Source organism: Ranitomeya imitator, chromosome 2 (genome assembly GCF_032444005.1).
Source record: "Ranitomeya imitator isolate aRanImi1 chromosome 2, aRanImi1.pri, whole genome shotgun sequence".
NCBI lineage: Eukaryota > Metazoa > Chordata > Amphibia > Anura > Dendrobatidae > Ranitomeya > Ranitomeya imitator.
The window spans coordinates 194,474,172-194,495,656 of record NC_091283.1 but is presented as its reverse complement, the minus strand read 5'-3'; the positions used below and the strand labels follow the sequence as shown (position 1 = coordinate 194,495,656).

Genomic DNA, 21,485 nt, shown 5'->3' with positions numbered 1-21,485 from the left:
CCACGTTCTGGATAGTATGCAGAATTTTCCTGATAAAATCCGGACTCCCTTCGCAGGAAATCCGCTTGCGTTTTTATCACTTTTTTGCTCTTATTTATCACATTTTTTGCAGATTTCTAGCATTTTTCTTTTTTTTTTTTTTTTTACAATGGTCCAAATACAATTCTATAGGGGGAAAACCGCGGATTTCCGCAAAATTAATGAACATATCAAAATACAGATACAAAAGGCAGATATAACCAATCTCGGCCAGAAGCATTCTCATAATTGCTTCTCCATTACTAATATCCAACCATATAAAGAATAGTGGACAAATACATATGACTACCAAAAAATGAGTATAAAATACCCACAGACCACTATAGCAAAAAATATCATAAAATCAATAAAGTTTATTGAAAAATTCATTTAAAATTAATACATAGTACCATGTGAAAATTTTCAAAGAGAACAAGACAAAAAACCATGTACAGTGAAGATGTCATATATAGCTGTAATATTTGGCATTGAAACCCCTTAGTAATAAACCCGCCCAATATAAGATTCCCAAAAGCATCCTATAAGGTAATTGTATATATCTAGTACCTGGATAATGAGACTCATAACATACAGGGCATTGGTAAAAGTATAGAAAACAGGTTCAATGCTTACAGGGGCGTTCCTGTGCAGTGTACACCACAATGGGTAAGCATTGAACCTGTTTTCTATACTTTTACCAATGCCCTGTATGTTATGAGTCTCATTATCCAGGTACTAGATATATACAATTACCTTATAGGATGCTTTTGGGAATCTTATATTGGGCGGGTTTATTACTAAGGGGTTTCAATGCCAAATATTACAGCTATATATGACATCTTCACTGTACATGGTCTTTTGTCTTGTTCTCTTTGAAAATTTTCACATGGTACTATGTATTAATTTTAAATGAATTTTTCAATAAACTTTATTGATTTTATGATATTTTTTGCTATAGTGGTCTGTGGGTATTTTATACTCATTTTTTGGTAAAATTAATGAACATGCGTTTTTTTCCGCTGCAGAAAAAAATGCCGCATGGGCACAAAAATTGTGGAATTCATTAAAATAATGGGATGCTTATTATAAGCGGTTTTTAAGCGTTTCCGCAGCAGAAAACCGCCGCAAAAACGCTTAAAAAAATGCAAAAAAATCCGTAACGTGGGCACATAGCCTGAGGGTTCCAGCTATATGAGAACCATCAATGTTTGTACTTGCACTGATCCAAGCAGATACACTTTACTAGGTGTTTTCTTCCTCCTATACAGAAAAAAAGAACATAACCCGCAACCCACGATAGTGAAGTTGAGCGATGTCCAATAAAACCACTTTGCCGATTCAAGTTTTGCCGAAAATGGCTTCTTCCAGGCTTGATTAACTTATTACTAGCCACCCTCCTTGTATTCCACAGACTTGTACTCACAAACTTGTGCTAATGTAGCAAAACATAAATATTCAGAATATATGTTTTGCTATATTGGCACAAGTTTGTGAACACATGACCTTGGGTGGATAGTAATCAGACATGCACTGGAGGAAGCCACTCCTTGCGAAACTTGAGAATGTTCTACTTATGTGGGTGAACTCAGAAGCAAGTACTGAAGAGGTTGTCCAGTGCATGAATATTGATGACCCTAAGATAGGATATTAATATCAGATTGGTGGGAGTCTAACACCCAACACCTCTATCGATCTGCTGGTTCTACACTGTGTTGTGGCGTTCCGAGTTCTGAAGTTCACATTGGCTTATCCTCAATGATCGTAACTTACACGGCAATGAGGATGGAAATGGGCTGGTAGTATTCCATTATTCGTTCTTGGCCTGTGAGCATATTTTATTCCCGAGAGCAGCTGATTAGCGAGGGATACCCCCTCCGATCTAATATTGATGACCTATCCTAAGGGATAGACCATCAATTTAAAGGTCCTGGACAAGACCTTTTAAGAGTTTTCCGAACATATCTAAATTTGAGCCATTTCTCTCGCAAATCAGCCAGGTTTTAATCTGCCTTTATTTAAAGGGGTTGTCCCAACTCAGATAAAAGGATAAGCCATAAATATCTGATAGATGTGGGACCCACTGCTGGAATTCACATGTGTTTTTGAGAACTGAGCTGCGTGCAGGAATGGGGAGGTGGTGACCTCTATCCATTAACTTCTGTGGGAGTTTGTGAAAAATTGGCACGCATGCTGTAGAAGAGAATACCTCTTTAAATATTTTTGGACCGCTGGAAGAATTTGTTCACATGTACAAAAATTATATGGTTGTAGTAAGGCTGGATGAGCTGCCATATTTAGCAATGACACCAGGCAAAAGTTTTCGATTGACGTTTTCTTTAGGATGAAGCCTAAACTCTGACCAAGTCATAGGAGCCAATAAATATCATAACAATGACAGATTATAATTAGCCGGCACTAATCAGATTAACGCTAACCCAGCACATTATAAATATCATATGGAAGCAAAGCAGAAACCGGAATAGTCTAATACAGACAGATTGCTTTACCGCCTGTGATAATAGAAGATGGAAATAGTGTGCAGAGTAAGAATCAATATCATTTCTGGAAGCAGAATACTCAGGAAACAATACAGTTCTGGAGCACAAGGCTTTGCTGACACACCGACAATGCAGGGAAGTCATAAGTGCCAGGGAGGTAACTGACCATAACCTGCAATTACTGAACCTGGCTCCAGGACAGAGTCATGTCATATTCCCCTGGGTACTGACTATAACCTGCAAATACAGAACCTGGCTCCAGGACAGAGTCGTGTCATATTCCCCTGGGTACTGACTATAACCTGCAATTACTGAACCTGGCTCCAGGACAGAGTCATGTCATATTCCCCGGGTACTGACCATAACCTGCAATTACTGAACCTGGCTCCAGGACAGAGTCATGTCATATTCCCCGGGTACTGACCATAACCTGCAAATACAGAACCTGGCTCCAGGACAGAGTCATGTCATATTCCCCTGGGTACTGACTATAACCTGCAAATACAGAACCTGGCTCCAGGACAGAGTCGTGTCATATTCCCCTGGGTACGGACTATAACCTGCAATTACTGAACCTGGCTCCAGGACAGAGTCATGTCATATTCCCCGGGTACTGACCATAACCTGCAATTACTGAACCTGGCTCCAGGACAGAGTCATGTCATATTCCCCGGGTACTGACCATAACCTGCAAATACAGAACCTGGCTCCAGGACAGAGTCATGTCATATTCCCCTGGGTACTGACTATAACCTGCAAATACAGAACCTGGCTCCAGGACAGAGTCATGTCACATTCCCCCGGGTGCTGACCATAACCTGCAATTACTGAACCTGGCTCCAGGACAGTCATGTCATATTCCCCGGGTACTGACCATAACCTGCAATTACTGGACCTGGCTCCAGGACAGAGTGATGTCCTATTCCCCTGGGTACTGACCATAACCTGCAAATACTGAACCTGGCTCCAGGACAGAGTCATGTCACATTCCCCCGGGTGCTGACCATAACCTGCAATTACTGAACCTGGCTCCAGGACAGTCATGTCATATTCCCCGGGTACTGACCATAACCTGCAATTACTGGACCTGGCTCCAGGACAGAGTGATGTCCTATTCCCCGGGTACTGACCATAACCTGCAATTACTGGACCTGGCTCCAGGACAGAGTCATGTCATATTCCCCGGGTACTGACCATAACCTGCAATTACTGAACCTGGCTCCAGGACAGAGTCATGTCATATTCCCCGGGTACTGACTATAGCCTGCAAATACTGAACCTGGCTCCAGGACATTCATGTCATATTCCCCTGGGTACTGACCATAACCTGCAAATACTGAACCTGGCTCCAGGACAGAGTCATGTCATATTCCCCCGGGTACTGACCATAACCTGCAAATACTGAACCTGGCTCCAAGACAGAGTCATGTCATATTCCCCGGGTACTGACTATAGCCTGCAAATACTGAACCTGGCTCCGGGACATTCATGTCATATTCCCCCGGGTACTGACTATAACCTGCAAATACTGAACCTGGCTCCAGGACAGAGTCATGTCATATTCCCCCGGGTACTGACCATAACCTGCAAATACTGAACCTGGCTCCAGGACAGTCATGTCATATTCCCACGGGTACTGACCATAACCTGCAAATACTGAACCTGGCTCCAGGACAGAGTCATGTCATATTCCCCGGGTACTGACCATAACCTGCAAATACTGAACCTGGCTCCATGACAGAGTCATGTCATATTCCCCGGGTACTGACCATAACCTGCAAATACTGAACCTGGCTCCAGGACAAAGTCATGTCATATTCCCCCGGGTACTGACCATAACCTGCAAATACTGAACCTGGCTCCAGGACAGAGTCATGTCATATTCCCCGGGTACTGACTATAGCCTGCAAATACTGAACCTGGCTCCAGGACATTCATGTCATATTCCCCCGGGTACTGACCATAACCTGCAAATACTGAACCTGGCTCCAGGACAGAGTCATGTCATATTCCCCCGGGTACTGACTATAACCTGCAATTACTGAACCTGGCTCCAGGACAGAGTCGTGTCATATTCCCCCGGGTACTGACTATAACCTGCAAATACTGAACCTGGCTAGAGGACAGAGTCATGTCATATTCCCCCGGGTACTGACTATAACCTGCAAATACTGAACCTGGCTCCAGGACAGAGTCATGTCATATTCCCCTGGGTACTGACTATAACCTGCAAATACTGAACCTGGCTCCAGGACAGAGTCATGTCATATTCCCCCGGGTACTGACCATAACCTGCAATTACTGGACCTGGCTCCAGGACAGAGTGATGTCATATTCCCCGGGTACTGACCATAACCTGCAATTACTGGACCTGGCTCCAGGACATTCATGTCATATTCCCCCGGGTACTGACCATAACCTGCAAATACTGAACCTGGCTCCAGGACAGAGTCATGTCATATTCCCCGGGTACTGACCATAACCTGCAAATACTGAACCTGGCTCCAGGACAGAGTCATGTCATATTCCCCGGGTACTGACTATAGCCTGCAAATACTGAACCTGGCTCCAGGACATTCATGTCATATTCCCCAGGGTACTGACCATAACCTGCAAATACTGAACCTGGCTCCAGGACAGAGTCATGTCATATTCCCCCGGGTACTGACCATAACCTGCAATTACTGGACCTGGCTCCAGGACAGAGTGATGTCATATTCCCCGGGTACTGACTATAACCTGCAAATACTGAACCTGGCTCCAGGACAGAGTCATGTCATATTCCCCCGGGTACTGACCATAACCTGAAATTACTGGACCTGGCTCCAGGACAGAGTGATGTCATATTCCCCGGGTACTGACCATAACCTGCAATTACTGGACCTGGCTCCAGGACAGAGTCATGTCATATTCCCCATCAATTAGCTTTCTGTGATCTTATCATGTGAGTGTATTTATGCCTGGAATCTTCCAAGGGCACCTTTCCATAATAGATATAATTATCTGTTACAGGAATGACAGAGGAAATGCACCATACAGAGTTCTTCTGGACCAGCTCCATTTTTCTGTTAGGTTACCTAATGTTCTGAAGCAATTTGTACAATCATAGTAATTGCATCTAATCGACACAATAAATTATCACAGTCTCTAATTAACCCGGTGAATAAGTAATTTAATTAAAATAGTCAACATGCACCCAGATGTCTCTTCTCTGGCGTCGTACACGCTCAGACGATCATTAGTGATCAGGTTTATTTCTAGAATTGTTCTTGGGTAACGTGTGATGTGTGATGTATCCCCTCAGGTCAGGACTCAGGGTCCCATTCTCACGGCCAGCGGGAAAAATCCCGTCATGGAGCTAAATGAGAAGAGAAGAGGGCTGAAATACGAGTTGATATCGGAGAGTGGGGGGAGTCATGATAAGCGATTTGTAATGGAGGTAAGTTACGGATTCTGTGGGATATGGATTTATCTACTACTTTTTTTTTTTTTTTTTTTCAACCCCCTATGTTTCAAGGGGATGTCTAGGATTTTTTTTTAAAGTAATAGCGCCACCCTTGTGGAAGGACTATGTTTGGTATTACAGCTGTGATACCAAAGACGACCCATGAACAAGAAAAAAAAGCAGACCTGTTCTATTATTCGGACCAACCCCTTTTAAGTTATTTAATACGCTGATATTTTTAGGTACTGGTCATTTTTTGCCCAGTGGTTCATGGTGGAGTCCACGTCTAGGACATCTTATAGGAGAGGCCCTTCAACCGAACACCTGATTCTGATCATTTTTTGGACAAAACTAATTCCATTCCAGATTACAATATAAAGGACCTGATTGATACCTGCAGCCCGAGGCACCGGACTGTAGCAGATAGTTGATTTTTACGTCATTATTTTAGCCACTGATAACTTGTGCCAGGCTTGATGTGCACCTCATCAGCAAAGAATACACTAATCTGTACATATCGGTGCTAGTCTAGCATTTCCAATAATTCGGCACATGGTCCCAGCATAGACCGATTTTGATTAGTTAAAAATTGATTCCAATCAGAATCTCTGTTCCTTTGTATCACAGGTTGAAGTGGACGCACAGAAGTTCAGAGGCGCCGGTCCAAACAAGAAAGTCGCAAAAGCCAGTGCTGCACTCGCTGCTCTCGAAAAACTATTCTCTGGGCCGAATGCAGCGAATATCAAGAAGAAAAAGATTATTCCACAGGTGCCAGTAATCTGAGATTACCATTAATAATAAAATCAGGTTTTATTCTCTGACAGTTTAGTCTAAAGGTCCATTTGCACCTGACGACCGATCAGCTATAAATAAGCTAATCGGTGGTTGGTAAATGGCCCGTTTAGGCCGACCGGAACAATAGTGAGTACAATTGTTCTGTGCACATAGTGCTATTGTTCTCTGCCGCAGTTCGCCTGTTTACACAGGATGATGTCGCTGTGAGAACGATCCAATCACACGACAAATGAGTCATTTCTTCTTTGACATGCCATTATATATTTTACACAAGCCAATAATCGGTTGTAAGAAATACTCGTTTACTATGAACGAGTTGTCCAAATGGGGATTTGTAGTGCAGTCATCTGCTTAGCTGCACAGTCTGTAGCCAGACGACTGTAAGGCAGATTTCTACGTTATATGTATACGTTAGCAGGAACCGTGCACCTTAGGTTAGTGACGGAGATCATCCAGTAAGAGACACGATTGGAGTGATGTCGGCACCGGAGGGGAGTACAGGCTGTCTATATAGTACCAGGGATTGTCCAAGTAGTGAACAACCCTTTTAAATGGGGTTTTCACCACATTGATCTATCCTTACGGATCATGCACATGTCCATGAACAATGGTGCAAAATCGGACCACAATACACAGACTGGCCTCGGCTATCCTGACCGAAGCATGACAGCTTCATGCATTTCTGGAAGACCCGCGGTTAGTCAGTGCATTGGTGGTCTGTACTCTGACCGATTTGCACGGATGTCTCCATAAGCTCTTAGTATAGGTCAAAGTCAGCTTATTGTATGAGCTGGCACCCGCATCCTCCATCGATCAGGAGTTTATAGCACCGGCTGGGACCAGATGTAATTGGAGTACCGAGAGGACCGCCACCGCTCACTCCATCACACTGTTTAGTGGCTGCTGCAAATGAAATGAATATGAGCTGACCGAGGGCCCATGAGCGGCCATTATCAGTACTGGGGTCCTCTTCTTCACAACGTCTACATCTGGCCGCTGTCGGAGCTACTAGCAGTTATATTGGGGCTGCCGCCACCGATCTGATATCAGTGACCTACCTACAGGTCGATCATCATTATTGGAGATCATCTAGGCCTCTGTCGCGTGTATCTTAGTAAAACGGCCCCCATTGTTCATACTCCAGTCATGGAAGATGCAGCAGCATAGGTTTTTCTGTCATGGATGATGTAGACCTCCACCAGAGCTTCAAAGTTAGTGATGTGCCATTATTGAAGAGATAATTTGCATATTACCCAGAGGAGCATTGCAGCCTAAAAGTCTCCTCACTTTGGCATGTCACTCTACATAAGGAGAAACTTTACCCCTTGGATTTTTTAAAAGGACACAGATGGGGACCAAAGACACAAAAATAAATTATAACAGCAATTTTCTCGCGTTGGATAATCACACATTTCAAGACAAGTGTTATGTGAAAAGTAGAGGGGAAGGGGTCGTCTAAAAGCCAGAGCGCCATAGTGATACTGAGGTTACAAGTTGGAAGTGTCTGGAGACAGATTCTTCTCCTGCTTCCTCTTTGATCCCCGGCTGGGAATGTATTGACTTTGCTGTTGCGCGGTTTGCCTGGGGGAATCTCGTTTGCAGCGTGGAGCTACCTGTGTTCTCTATGCCAAAGCCTTGCTGAGTATAGTTGTAGGGATATTGTCTGGTTTGTTTGTTTTTTCTACTCTTGAGCTAAACTAAATCCAGGCGATAATGAAGAATATCTTAGTTTGTTCTTTACTTCTAACATGCCGCATTTTACAACACCATGGAATAACAACTATAAGGGAAATCGTGCAACTAAAGGTGGGGTGCGCCCGCGTCAGTGACGGTACGATACAGTCTCTGCGTCACTCATCTTTCTATACACAGTGCTGGACATACAAGAAAGGCAGCAGGGCGGCCACTACTGCCAGTGATCGCGTGATCGTCAGATTGTTTAGGAGTAGGAAAAAAACACAAAACCAAAATGGCCTACAGGTTGTTTCTGGTATTGCATCTTCTCTCCATTAAGGTAAATGTTGCAGACCTGTAATACCACAAGCAATTGTCGACCGGCGGTGGGTTAGTTGGTTTCTTTTTAGAATGCAGCCGTGTTCTTAAACCTTGGTTCACCCCGTTAAGGCGCCTCTCTGAATATCGAAGCCATCACTACAGAATCTGTATGTTTCTTGGTGGTTTTGATTGCTGAATTCCTTAGCGAACGCCCCATATTAGTTTACCCCTAAAATGGTGAACTCTAGTGTGCACACAGGTGACGACCAGATGGATAAACCCTCTTAGGCCGGAGACACACTACAGCGGGATATGGCCGAGTCTCGCAGGTTAAAACCAAGCTCTGGCACCGGCACTCCGGAGCGGAGCGTGCGGCTCCATGTATTGCTATGCGGCCGCACGCCGTGCCAGAGCTTGGTTTTAACCTGCGAGACTCGGCCGTATCTCGCTGTGTGTGATCCCGGCTTTACTGAGATAGTAGCATAAGAAGGTTTGTGGATACAGCTCATCCCATCCAATATATCTGCGGTGTTCAGTCTGGTTCCTGGGGATAAGGCTTATGAGGTATCAAGCAGCTCTGTTCAAAGGGAGGAGAAAGGATTCTGAATCCAGGTCAGCAAATTAAAAGCAAAAACTCAAATAATAGCATAGGAAAATACTGACGCATTTTGAGTCTAGCGAACTTTTCAAGGGAATCTGGCAGTAGTATCAACCGCCCTAAGCAGTCTATGGGAATATAGCTCATAGGAAGCTGAATAATATGATGCCTTGATATCTGTGATACAATGTTTTATCCCAGAGAAATACACGTTTTTCTTAAAATGTAAATGAGCTGTTAAGATCTCTGGGCCAGACAAAATTGAAAGTGTGAACTGTCTGCAATATGCTCCGGTATTCTCATTTTTACGGCTCACACACATCAGCTTAAATTAAAACAATCCGATCGATGTTCCTGAAAAGTCGGACTAGTGTCATGCAAGTACAACGCAATTTTTCTCACCTAGCATCTGTATGCAACGCATTTTTAACATCCGCTTTTTACATACAGTCATTCTCTGTCATTTCAAGCTAGTTTACTAGCTAATAAAACAATCTTATATACAGAGATGGATTGATAGAGGTCATTGAGATATATACCGTATATACTCGAGTATAAGCCGACCCGAGTTTAAGCCGACCCCCCTAATTTTGCCACAAAAAACTGGGAAAACTTATTGACTCGAGTATAAGTCTAGGGTGGAAATGCAGCAGCTACCGGTGAATTTCAATAATAAAAATAGATCATTATTTCCCCATAGCTGTGCCATATAGTGCTCTGCGCCGTTCATTATTGCCCTATAGCTGTGCCCCATATAGTGCCCTGCGCCGTTCATTATTGCCCCATAGCTGTGCCCCATATAGTGCCCTGCGCCGTTCATTATTGCCCTATAGCTGTGCCCCATATAGTGCTCTGCACCGTTCATTATTGCCCTATAGCTGTGCCCCATATAGTGCTCTGCACCGTTCATTATTGCCCTATAGCGGTGCCCCATATAGTGCTCTGCACCGTTCATTATTGCCCTATAGCTCTGCCCCATATAGTGCTCTTGCACCGTTCATATTGCCCCATAGAAAGCTCTGCCCCATATAGTGCTCTGCACCGTTCATATTGACCCATAGAAAGCTCTGCCATTGTTGCTGCTGCTGCAGTAAAAAAAAAAAAAAAAAACACATACTCACCTCTCTTGCTTGCAGCTCCCAGCGTCCGGTCCCGGCGTCTCCGCTCTGACTGATCAGGCAGAGGGCGCCGCGCACACTATATGCGTCATCGCGCCCTCTGACCTGAACAGTCAGAGCGCAGAGACGCCGGGAAGATGGAGCGGCGGCTGGAACGCGGACAGGTGAATATTACATACTTACCTGGTCCTGGCGTCCGGCTCCTTCCCCCGGACAGCTGTCTTCGGTGCCGCAGCTTCTTCCTCTATCAGCAGTCACCGTTACCGCTGATTAGAGAAATGAATAGGCGGCTCCACCCCTATGGGAGGTGGAGCCGCCTATTCATTTCTCTAATGAGCGGTCCCACGTGACCGCTGATAGAGGAAGAACTGCAGCACCGAAGACCGTGGGACAGGCGGGGAGCGCCAGGATCGCTGGGACTAGGTAAGTATGCCTCAGCGCCCTCACCCGCCGACCCCACCGCCGACTGTGACTTGAGTATAAGCCGAGAGGGGCACTTTCAGCCCAAAAATTTGGGCTGAAAATCTCGGCTTATACTCGAGTATATACGGTAATCACTGCAGTGCGTGTGTAGCTTACTGTACATGTATGTAGATAATTAAATACAAGGAAAAAAAATGGTGCGGAGTCCCTCGTAATTTTTCTTAACCAGTTGAGGGAAAGCCAACAGCTGGGGGCTGTTTATTATCTGGGAAGGTGGGTAATAAACATGGAGCTTCCCAAGCACTTAATATCAGCTCACAGCTGTCTACTTAGCCTTTACTGGTTATTAACAAGGAGTGATCCCCCCCTACAAAAAAAAATGACGTGCGGTCTCCCCTATAATTAATAACTAGCAAAGGCTAGGCAGACAGCTGCAGGCTGATATTAATGGCTGTCACGCTCACGCCCTGACTGGTGGGCGTGAGCTCGGGGGGTTTGTGGTCCCACTGTGCCACAAACCAGACTACCCTGGAAGGGGCGTGACTATGACAGCTGCCTGGGTTCTCACTGGAGCCTCTGATGGTGAGGACAGGCTTGTGCAGCAGGCAGCTGCCAGGTGCTACTCCAGGGTGGTGTCTGGCTGTGGCTGCTCATCCCACTTGGGAGACAAGAACACCAGGACTGGTGTGGGCAACAGGCAGGACTGGCAGAAGAGCACGGCTGAAACTCAGACGAGTAGGCTGGCACGGCTGAGACACAGGGCTGGCAGAGACACGGCAGGAAACACAGGACTGGCAAGGAAGGCAGGAACACAGGACTGGAAGGCACGGCAGGACTGACAGGAACACTGGATTGGAGGGCACGGCAGAGAACACAGGACTGGTTGATGTGGTGTATGAATGAACAGGTAGGGGCCTGTTCACACTGGAGGTGCAGGTACGGATATGTAGTTAGGAAGAACAGGAAGGGACCTGTTCACACTGAAGGTGCTGGTACGGAAATGTAATATGAAGGAACAGGTAGGGACCTGTTCACACAGGAGGTGCAGGTATGGATATGTAGTATGAAAGAAGTAAGAGGGAACAGGTTGGGACCTGTTCAGACTGGAAGAGAACTGTAAGGCTGCGAATAGGAGCGGTAGAGCAGCATGAGATAGCACAGCAATAAAAGCTAAACAGAGCGGAGCCACAAGGAATGTGGAGAGGAGCTGCAGCAAGAGATACTGCTGAAGCTAAGCAGAGTGGAACCGCAAGGATTGCGGAAAGGAGCTGCAGCAAGAGATTAGTGCAGCAACCGGAGCAGAGCAGAATGGAGCAGAACCTCAGGAGTGCGGAGTAGAGATCAAGCCACAAAGGTACAGAGCAGGCAGAGCCGCAAGAGTGCAGGAAGGGGCCATGGGTATTGGCCTCCTCCCAGAGTAAGATCAAATAAAGGACTTTTTTTCTGTGTGTTTTTATTACATTTGACTACGGCGTTAGTAATGGGAGTGTCTTATAGACGACTCTCCATTAATAACACTTGGGCTTGATGTCAGCTTACATTACAAAACTGACATCAACCCTATTATTACCCCCACTTGCCACCACACCAGCAGGGCAAGTCGGAAGAGTGGAGGCTAAGCTACAGAATTGGCACATGTACTGGATCCGCCATTTCTGGGGCGGCTGAAGGCTTATGTTCTTAGTCTGGGAGGTGGCCAATATATGAATAAAATGCAATTTAAGTATTTAAATATCATACTATGTGATTTTCTGTTCTTTATTTTAAGATTTTGTCTCTCACAGTTGAAATGCACCTACGATAAAAATTGCAGACCTCTCCATTCTTTGTAGGTGGGAAAACTTGCAAAATCGGCAGAGTATCAAATACTTACTTTCCCCACTGTATCTACAATATGTTTCTTGTTTTGGTTAGTGTTAGAGCAGGCTCCACAGGAATGTATTTAAAGGCAGTCTGTCAGAAGGTATTTCCCATGTAATCTGAGAGCGGCATCATGTAGGGGCAGAGATCCTGATTCCAGTGATTTTTCACTTACTGGGCTGCTTGGTGCAGTTTTGCTAGAATCCCTATTTTCTCTGCTAGTGCTCAGAATGCTGAGCTGTGTATAACCCTGCCCACGCGACTGATTGGCCGATTTCTGTATACACTGTGCATTGTCAGCAAGCTGCCAAAAAGTGGTAGGGGTGGAGTTACAGATTAGCCTGACTGGCCTGCATGTGACACCTAGTCCTTCAGTTGTAATCTCCTGCTGATAAAACACTGATTGTATTAAAACGACAGCAAACTACTGAGCAACTGACATCACTTGAATCAGGCTCTCTGCTCCAACATTATGCTGCTCTCACATTGTATAGCAAAAACCTGCTGACAGATTCCCTTTAATGGTATGTGGTGGATGGTAGCTCGAAGCAATGTGTTGGCTGCTGTTTCTTTTCTATACATAATATCCCAAAAAGTTCCAAAAAGATTACAATTATTTTGAAATAGGAGATAAATATTGGAAAGAGGACGATACATCACCCGTCCAAAATCTAAATGTCGTCTATGTATCTGCCGGACCAGCAAATATGAGAAGCAAAAGAATTGTTATAAAGAAAAAATAAACATATCCTCCCGCTAACATAAATACAGATTAGCTGAAGTGGGCGAGATCTTTGCCCCCATTAATGCCCCTCAAACCTGTAAGTAAAAATCCCCCTCAAGCAAGCAGCAATTGTGCATCATAAAATGTTCAGTAACAGTGATTAGATATTCGTATAGTTCTGGAGTGTAATCACGATTCTCACGTTTATCCTGCCATTTCTTTGCCTGCAGGATCTCCATAAAGCAGCACATTAAGGAGTCCGACCATTCGTGTTGTGGCGTGTAAATGAGGCCAAAACGGGCCGATGCTTCCCGAGTGTTACACAGGGGCTTTTATAGAGCACAGATACATTGCATTAATTATGTAGTTAACTGTTCATTTTCATTATAAAGACAGTGAGGAGATTAATTCAGCCACTTTATCTTTCCCCGCGCGCTCCGCTTCCATTTGGATGGAGAAGTTAATGTGTTGCGGGAGATCATTTCGCTGGTGTACGACTTGTCCCCAGTCTGAACAGGAAGCAGCAAAGTAAAGCTCTGCGCTCTCCCTGGGCAGCTGTTAAGTAGACCGGTAGGAAACGGGGGTTATTTCTGCATTAGTCTAGGAAGCGCCGTACTCTACAGACATCTGTTTTCTGAGTGTTTCACCAAGAATAATACATGGATGTAAATGATTTCACAGACCGGCCCTCCATGGTGAGCCGCAGTCTGCGCTGCTCTCTCTCTGGTTAATTATTTCACTTTTATCCCCCCAGACAAAAGGAGTGGTCAGCACAGCGGTATCTGCGGCCGTGCAGGCAGCCCGGGGACGTGGACGAGTGGCATTGACGCGGGGAACTTTTGTGGGCGCTGCAGCTGCTCCTGGTTACATTACTCCAGGTATACAGTCTATTTCAAAATGAGTCTTAATTGGCCATACACATCAAATGAAGGCATTTTGTAGAGATGCAATTAACTATTGAATGTGTATCAGTGCAGCCCGACCAGATCTCGATGTCTATTGTCAGAGAAAGCAAGGATGGGGCATGTTGGACTTTCATATGCCCAATCGCTGTTTTTCTAACACTGTGGAGCCACCAACAGATCATGTTCCCAGGATTTCCTTTCTATTGTATAGATGATGGCATTATGTCCTCCAATACTGAGGAAATCCTGGAAATGTAATGTTTCACTGCGCCATTGATCACTATTTTACATATTGATTTAATATTAGTGAAAAAGTTGAACAAAACTCTGTAATTACATTACTTGTTCCTGAGTTACAGTCAGCATTATACGGCAGAGCTGAACTCATAGTCCTGCTGGTTGCCATTTGTCTGCAGCATTGGCCGATAATCTTAGGTGTGTATATATTTTTTATAAAATATATATACACATACTGAAGGCACAATGCAGAAGTATACAGCCCTCGCCCACACTGTGGAGCGTACAGGTGTGTGATAGCCTCGTATCTCCACGCTGACGCTTTGTAACTGCAGCTCTGCACTATACTGCTGGCTGTGACTGATCGGTGCAGAATACATGATGCCGGGTATTTTTATATTATGGGCCCCGGGTCGTGAAGGTGTTGTCTCCAGTTTTCTGGCATGAAATGCCTTCATAGGTCGTAAAAAAATTCCACAACTCAAAGGTTGCACAAATATTTTGTAAGGTGGTGTTTTTCTGCTAGTCTATTTCATCAAGCGGCGTGCACTTCTTATTTGGACGCATCTTACGTAGTTGATTCCGATAATTAACGCTTGCAAGTGAAATACCATAATTAATTAACCAGGCCCTTAATGTGTTTGTGAGCCTCATCTTTCCAATGTCAAGGTACTGATCACAGGGACCCCAGTATTTCTAACAGACATGGGCGTTCTATATAGTCCTCCCTAGAGCTGGAAGAGACGATTTGCAGGACGCCGCTCCATCGCCAGGTCAGTAATGTGTGACTGCAGGACAGGAGACCTGTTAATGTCCTCATCTGCCGGAGTTCCCTGCTCTTATTGATCAGCCGGGCTGGTGCGCCATCATCACTGTAGTGGGACCTACACACATCGCACCAGCCCATCACAAGAGCAGGGAGGCGAGGAGATTTGCAGGAGTCCTGTGCAGCAATCGCTGACCTGGCCGATGGACCGGAGTCCTGCTAATCGATGCTAATTGATTCTCCTATGTCTACTCCACACTGATGTAACCCTATATACATGGAATAGGATATTCAGGACTTTGTTTGTCTTTTTAGGTTACGCAGCCCCCTATGGATACAGCGCTGCTGCACCTGCTTACGGTATGTACACGTATGTGCTGCGGCATCCATTATTCTCACAATCCAAAGTATAAGTTAAAGCAAGAGAACCTAAACTAATATGTACAATTTACTTGTCCAGTTGGTGCGAATCAATTCGCAGGACTCTGTCCATCGGCCATGTGAGCAATCTGTGGTTGCTGGCCGGGAGCCCTGAGGACTGAATCCTACCTCCTGGTGACTCTTCATGTGGTTGCCCCAGGCCGGCTAGTCACAAGAGAAGCCCGGGATGCTGTCCGGTAAGAGCCGGCTCTCAGGGCTCCCATCCAGCAGTCAGAGATCACGGATGTGGCCAATGGACCAGGTTCTGCAAATCCATTTGCACCAATCAGTAGCACAGAAATGAAATGTTCTGTTTTATTCCTTATGTGTGGACCGTGATGGCTCTAGCCTCTTCTGAGTTCCTTTGCCAGCTCTCCTCACCCGTCTTGTACTCACCTCCAAGAGACTCCGATGGGATTCATGAAGCACAGTACTAATGTAGGGTTTATGCTAAATGGAGGGCACCATTGGGGGATGAACTAGACAACTGTAGCATCCACTAATGTTTATATGTGGGACACGCTTGGTGGGGAAGAAGCAGAATTTGCTTAGGGGTACGACCAAAGGGGTGCAGGTTTGGACACGACATCGAAGAAAGGCAAACCGTTCTGTAACATGGTCCTGTGTCACTGTGACACAGAACGGTTTGCTTCAGCAGTCCTTGTCCTCACATAAAGAGATGAAAGAAAACTGAAATTTTAATGCAGGCAAATTAAATTCTTTTGCTAAGTTGTCACCCAAGGTCCTTACACAGTCCTAACCTTGGAATAGAAATGCTGGGGTCACCTAAGAGAGAGTGGGCAATTGCCACCATCCTCACCCCCTAACTATAACTAGGGCTAACTCCAAGAATCCTATGAAATCATGCTAGGACTCATTTTCGTGTTAGGTCTTATTTTGGAGAAACAAGGCAGATACAGAGCAGTGCAAGGAAAGAGCATGTGGCCACTCTCCGCTTAGTAGATGGGGGCATTCGCTTAGGCCACACTCAGACGAGCGTAGAACATGGCCGAGTCCTCTCTGATGTTTTATCGGACAGCACTTTGCCCAATGTTATACTATGGAACAGTTCAGATCTGCGATTATTTTCTTCTGCATGCTGTGAGTGTCTCTAATAATCAGATCAAGCACGTCCATACAAGTCTATGGGTTCGTGTCAACCATTGAAGTGTACCCTGATGTCATCTGAGTGCAGACAATGGAGAAGATGGAAACATTAAGTTCTCCCTCTTCTTCCCTGTGATACAATTCTCTCAGCCGAGAGAATCGGATCACAGTAAGATGATTCTCAAAAGTTTGATCCAAGTGTCTTTTATATCATCGGACAATTTCTCTGACATGAGAGAGTCTGTAGTCACCCACTCCATCATCATGGACTTTCTGGCGGCAATGAGATAAGGTTTAGTAATAATCTGCATCTTATTCATAGCACTTACTAATAGAAGAGCTATCATTATTACAGGTGATTACAGGTGCCGGCGGCAACAAGTTCACATATAATATACTAAAAAGTATGTGTTTATGTCTGCCCAGAAAAACTTGAAATTCTGCTATTTGTGTGGACTTTTACTCTAACGCCATGCTGTGTCCCCGCTTTTCAGCGCCGGCTTCTCCGGTTAACACTCCACTTTTTGCATTTCCCTTGCTGTGTTGCATAAACACTTGTTTTTGCCGTAGCCCGGCGGTGCCAGTACACACCGCGGGGAGACTGCACCCTTCGGTTTGCCATTATTCCCATGTACAATAGCATAGAACAATAGCCATACGAAGAAGAATAATGACATTTTGTCTTTTGATGAGGCTGCGGCCTGGATGTACACGGAGCAGTTCTTGTATCCGCTGCCCAGTCAGTATAGTGTTGTCACCAATTATTTTCTAGAATATCGTAAAGAATGAACATTGGGAGCGCAAGTCCGTCCTGCAGGATGTGTTATATATGGTTATACATACAGGCAGTGGAATATCGAAAATTGATGTGAAAAGGCTCTTGTAGAGGAGCAGTCTTCTCTAACAACCTCTAAGACCGCGTGCCCGCGATCAGTAATACTAGTATTCTGCATTATACAGTACAACCACAGTGGATGGGAGGAATAGGAATCCCATGCCCATTGTGCTTTTTTATGGTGCGTAAAATCACCTACGGTGCAGGTTCCGAGCCGTAGCATGTGAATTTCTCTTGCAGGAACGCTCAGTCTTTTGTGCAGAATTTCCCCATAAACTTGCTTGAGATCCTGAAAATCCGCAGTTGTAACGCATGTGTTTTTTTAAGCGCATTTAAGCAGGCATTTTTAGCCTTGTTTAACCTAATAAATTTTAAAAAATGATGTGGGCCCCCTCTATTGTTGATAACCAGTCAAGGTAAAGCAGACATTTTGGGGCTGATATTATTAGGCTGGGACGGTCCTTTGGTATTGAGCGTTTCCCAGCCTAAAAATACCAGCCCACAGCCGCCCCAGAATTGGCACATCACATTAGATACACCAATTGCCCGGCTATTCCCAATTTCCACCGCACCAGGGCAATCGGGGTAATGGTATTGGGGAGGGTGACAGCTGTGATTTGTCAACAAACACAGCTACCATTAAAGGGACTCTGTCACCTGAATTTGGCAGGACTGGTTTTGGGTCATATGGGCGGAGTTTTCGGGTGTTTGATTCACCCTTTCCTTACTCGCTGGCTGCATGCTGGCTGCAATATTGGATTGAAGTTCACTCTCTGTCCTCCATAGTACACGCCTGCACAAGGCAAGATTGCTTTGCGCAGGCGTGTACTATGGAGGACAGAGAATGAACTTCAATCCAATATTGCAGCCAGCGGGTAAGGAAAGGGTGAATCAAACACCCGAAAACTCCGCCCATATGACCCAAAACCAGTCCCGCCAAATTCAGGTGACAGAGTCCCTTTAAGCCCTGGGGTTAGTAATGAAGGTTTCTATCAGACTCTCCCATTACTAACCTGGTAATTACAAAAATAAAAACCACACAAGAAAAAACACTATTTGACTAAAGATGCCACCACACTATCCCTCGTTCACCAATTTATTGGAAAAAATATATATATATCTCACGCAGGTCCGCCGTAATCCACCAAATCCTAAGTAGTCCAGAAATGTAAACCTGAAAGACAGAAATAAAAACAAGAGACTGTCCCTCGTTCACCAATCTATTAACAAAAAAGTTCCCACGAAGCTCCGATGTAGTCTACGTTCCTTGCCTCTGGCACCTGTGAGTAGCAGTGTGGTGACTGCTATTCACAGGTGCCGGGTACTGACAACAACACATCGTCGTCGCTGGCTCTTGCAGTGCGCAGCAAGACCTGGCGGCTCTGATGAGCGTTGACGTCACTACCCGGCGCCTGTGAATAGTGGACACACTACTGGTATTCTTATACGTGGAGACAGATTCGGGGAACATAGGCTACATCGGAGCTTCGTGGGAACATTTTGGGTAATAAATTGATGAATGAGTTAATGTCTGTTGGGTTTTTTTTTCTGTATTTTTAGGTATTTCAGTTATCCTTTTTTGGGCTACTTCGTATTCGGTAGATTACTTCGGACCATCATGGGATATTTTTTTGTTTGTTTGTTTTTAAAGTAAATTGGTAAATGAGAGATAGTGTTGGACCCTTTATTTGAATATTTTTTTTCCTGTGTTTTTTAATTTCTTGTTACTTGGTTAGTAATGGGGCTGTCTGATAGACACCTCTCTATTACTAACCCTGTGGCCTAATGACAGCTGTGTTTTTTTGCCAAATCACAAGCTGTCATCAACCCCAACTACCATTACCGTTATTGCTACTGTAATCAGAAAGAGCCGGGCAAACCGCCAGAATTGGCGCATCTAATGTGATGCTCAATTTCTGGGGTGGCTGATTGCTGGTATTTTTAGGCTGGGAGGGGGCCAATAGCCATGGACCTTCCCATCCTATCATCATCCTGCAGCTGTCTGCTTTATTTTGGCTGGTTATCAAAAATAGGGGGGAGCACATTTTATTTTATTTTTTTAATTAGGTTAATACATATACAGTAAACTACACACACAGCACTGATCTCATGGACATCTCTCTATCTATATCTTTGCACATGTAATCTATCCAACCAAAGCGAGACAAATGCGCAAAGAAAAACGCAAGTTACCTAAGGTTCGGGATTCCAGCAGAAATTCAGCTGCTTGAAAGCCCGCCACTGATCGTGAGCACGTATCCAAATATATGGAGGTGTGATCTATCATTGTAAACCTGCCTCTGATGATAACAAAACTGCTGAAAACTCTTCCGAAAAAGACAGGAAATTATAGTCTAAAATAGCCCCAGTGATCATTGGGAATTTTTTTTTTCATACCTATTGTGATATTAAAAAACACATTTAATCGATGTCATTTTCTGATTACACTTTCCTTTTAAACGTATTTTCAAGTACGTTCCGTTACAAATTTTGCACCATTTGGCCCTTTGCTTCCCTGCAAATATATTGGCTGCAATATAAGTTAAGTGGGACTCAGTGTGTGAGCTCAGCTCTGATGGGTGATCATAAATCAGCAGAGAGGAGATACAAGCTCCCCAACACAAAGATGAGCTAAAATCAGCTGGGAGGAAAAAGAGGAGAGGTCCAAAGTCCTGACTGTGGTACGGTGAGGCCGGTGTACTTACTGTGATATTATTTATTTTCAGGTATCCCCAAGAGGATGGTTCTATTACCAGTTATGAAGTTTCCAGCATATCCAGTTCCCCACTACTCCTTTTTTTAACACACACACATTGGACCAGACAGTGTCCAGAATGTCGGAGATGGAGCATATTTTCTTTGACGGTGGGATTTTTCTTTGTAAAGACCCTTTTTTTCCTACTTTTTTATTTTAACAAAAAAAGAAAAACAAACCTAAAAAAAAGCAAAATTTAGTTCTTTACAACTTGAAGAAAATTGTACTGTGAAATGTTACCTCATTTACAGATAACTTAACTCTTTTACTGCCAGTAGGCACAGCCATGTATAGAAAGTCTTATCTGGCCACAGAGGTAGGAAGCCTCCGGTCCTAGGGGAGATGTAGATGATGAAATACAGAACTTTTAAATGAAGACAGAGACTGTAATATTAATAAATACATTTGTGAAGGATGTATGATATTAAACTGATAATAAATAAAATGTTTTGTCCTAAAGTTGTACAGAATCACCGGCTTTTTTATCTTTATTTTTTGGGTCAAATGGAAATGGTACGAAAAAACAGAGGTGTAAATAATTATACATTATATATATATATTATATCTTTTGGTGGCATAGAATAATTTATGTTATCTTTATGTGAGACATGTAATGACTAACAGTCCGCTGTCGTGATCTACATGTCTCACACTATTAGCACCCCCCTTTCATTTACAATAACCTCTGGAGGCAGATCCTCAGGGAGATCTATGTCCGGCCCATAGATCCTAATGGCTCATTTAAGAAAACGTGGATTTTTCTGGAATAAGACATCAGATCACAGATATCAATATATCATTTTATTCAGCTTACTATTACCTACATGCCCATATAGACGGCTCATAAGGGCTGATCCTGCTGACAGATTCCCTTAAAAAAAAATATAGAAGGGAAGAACAAACATTATCCTTCTTAGACCTGCTAACAGGTCCTCTTTAAGGAGGAGGGAGAGGCATTTCTACTATAGGGCAGTTGCACATGTAAT

The 21,485-nt window shown here is 44.3% G+C and overlaps 1 protein-coding gene across 4 annotated transcripts in view; it reads left to right on the top strand.

Annotated features, from left to right (window-relative positions):
• STRBP (spermatid perinuclear RNA binding protein) overlaps nucleotides 1–20,958 on the top strand; it is a 156,015-nt gene extending 135,057 nt beyond the window's left edge. For all 4 annotated transcript variants that reach the window (XM_069748449.1, XM_069748450.1, XM_069748448.1 and 1 more), the window contains 5 exons: nucleotides 5,821–5,955; nucleotides 6,589–6,729; nucleotides 14,229–14,352; nucleotides 15,698–15,742; nucleotides 20,471–20,958. In XM_069748449.1, coding sequence (XP_069604550.1) covers nucleotides 5,821–5,955; nucleotides 6,589–6,729; nucleotides 14,229–14,352; nucleotides 15,698–15,742; nucleotides 20,471–20,547 — 522 coding nt within the window. In that variant the 3' untranslated portion in view covers nucleotides 20,548–20,958. The remainder of the gene's footprint in view (nucleotides 1–5,820; nucleotides 5,956–6,588; nucleotides 6,730–14,228; nucleotides 14,353–15,697; nucleotides 15,743–20,470) is intronic.
• The last annotated feature ends 527 nt before the right edge of the window (nucleotides 20,959–21,485 follow it).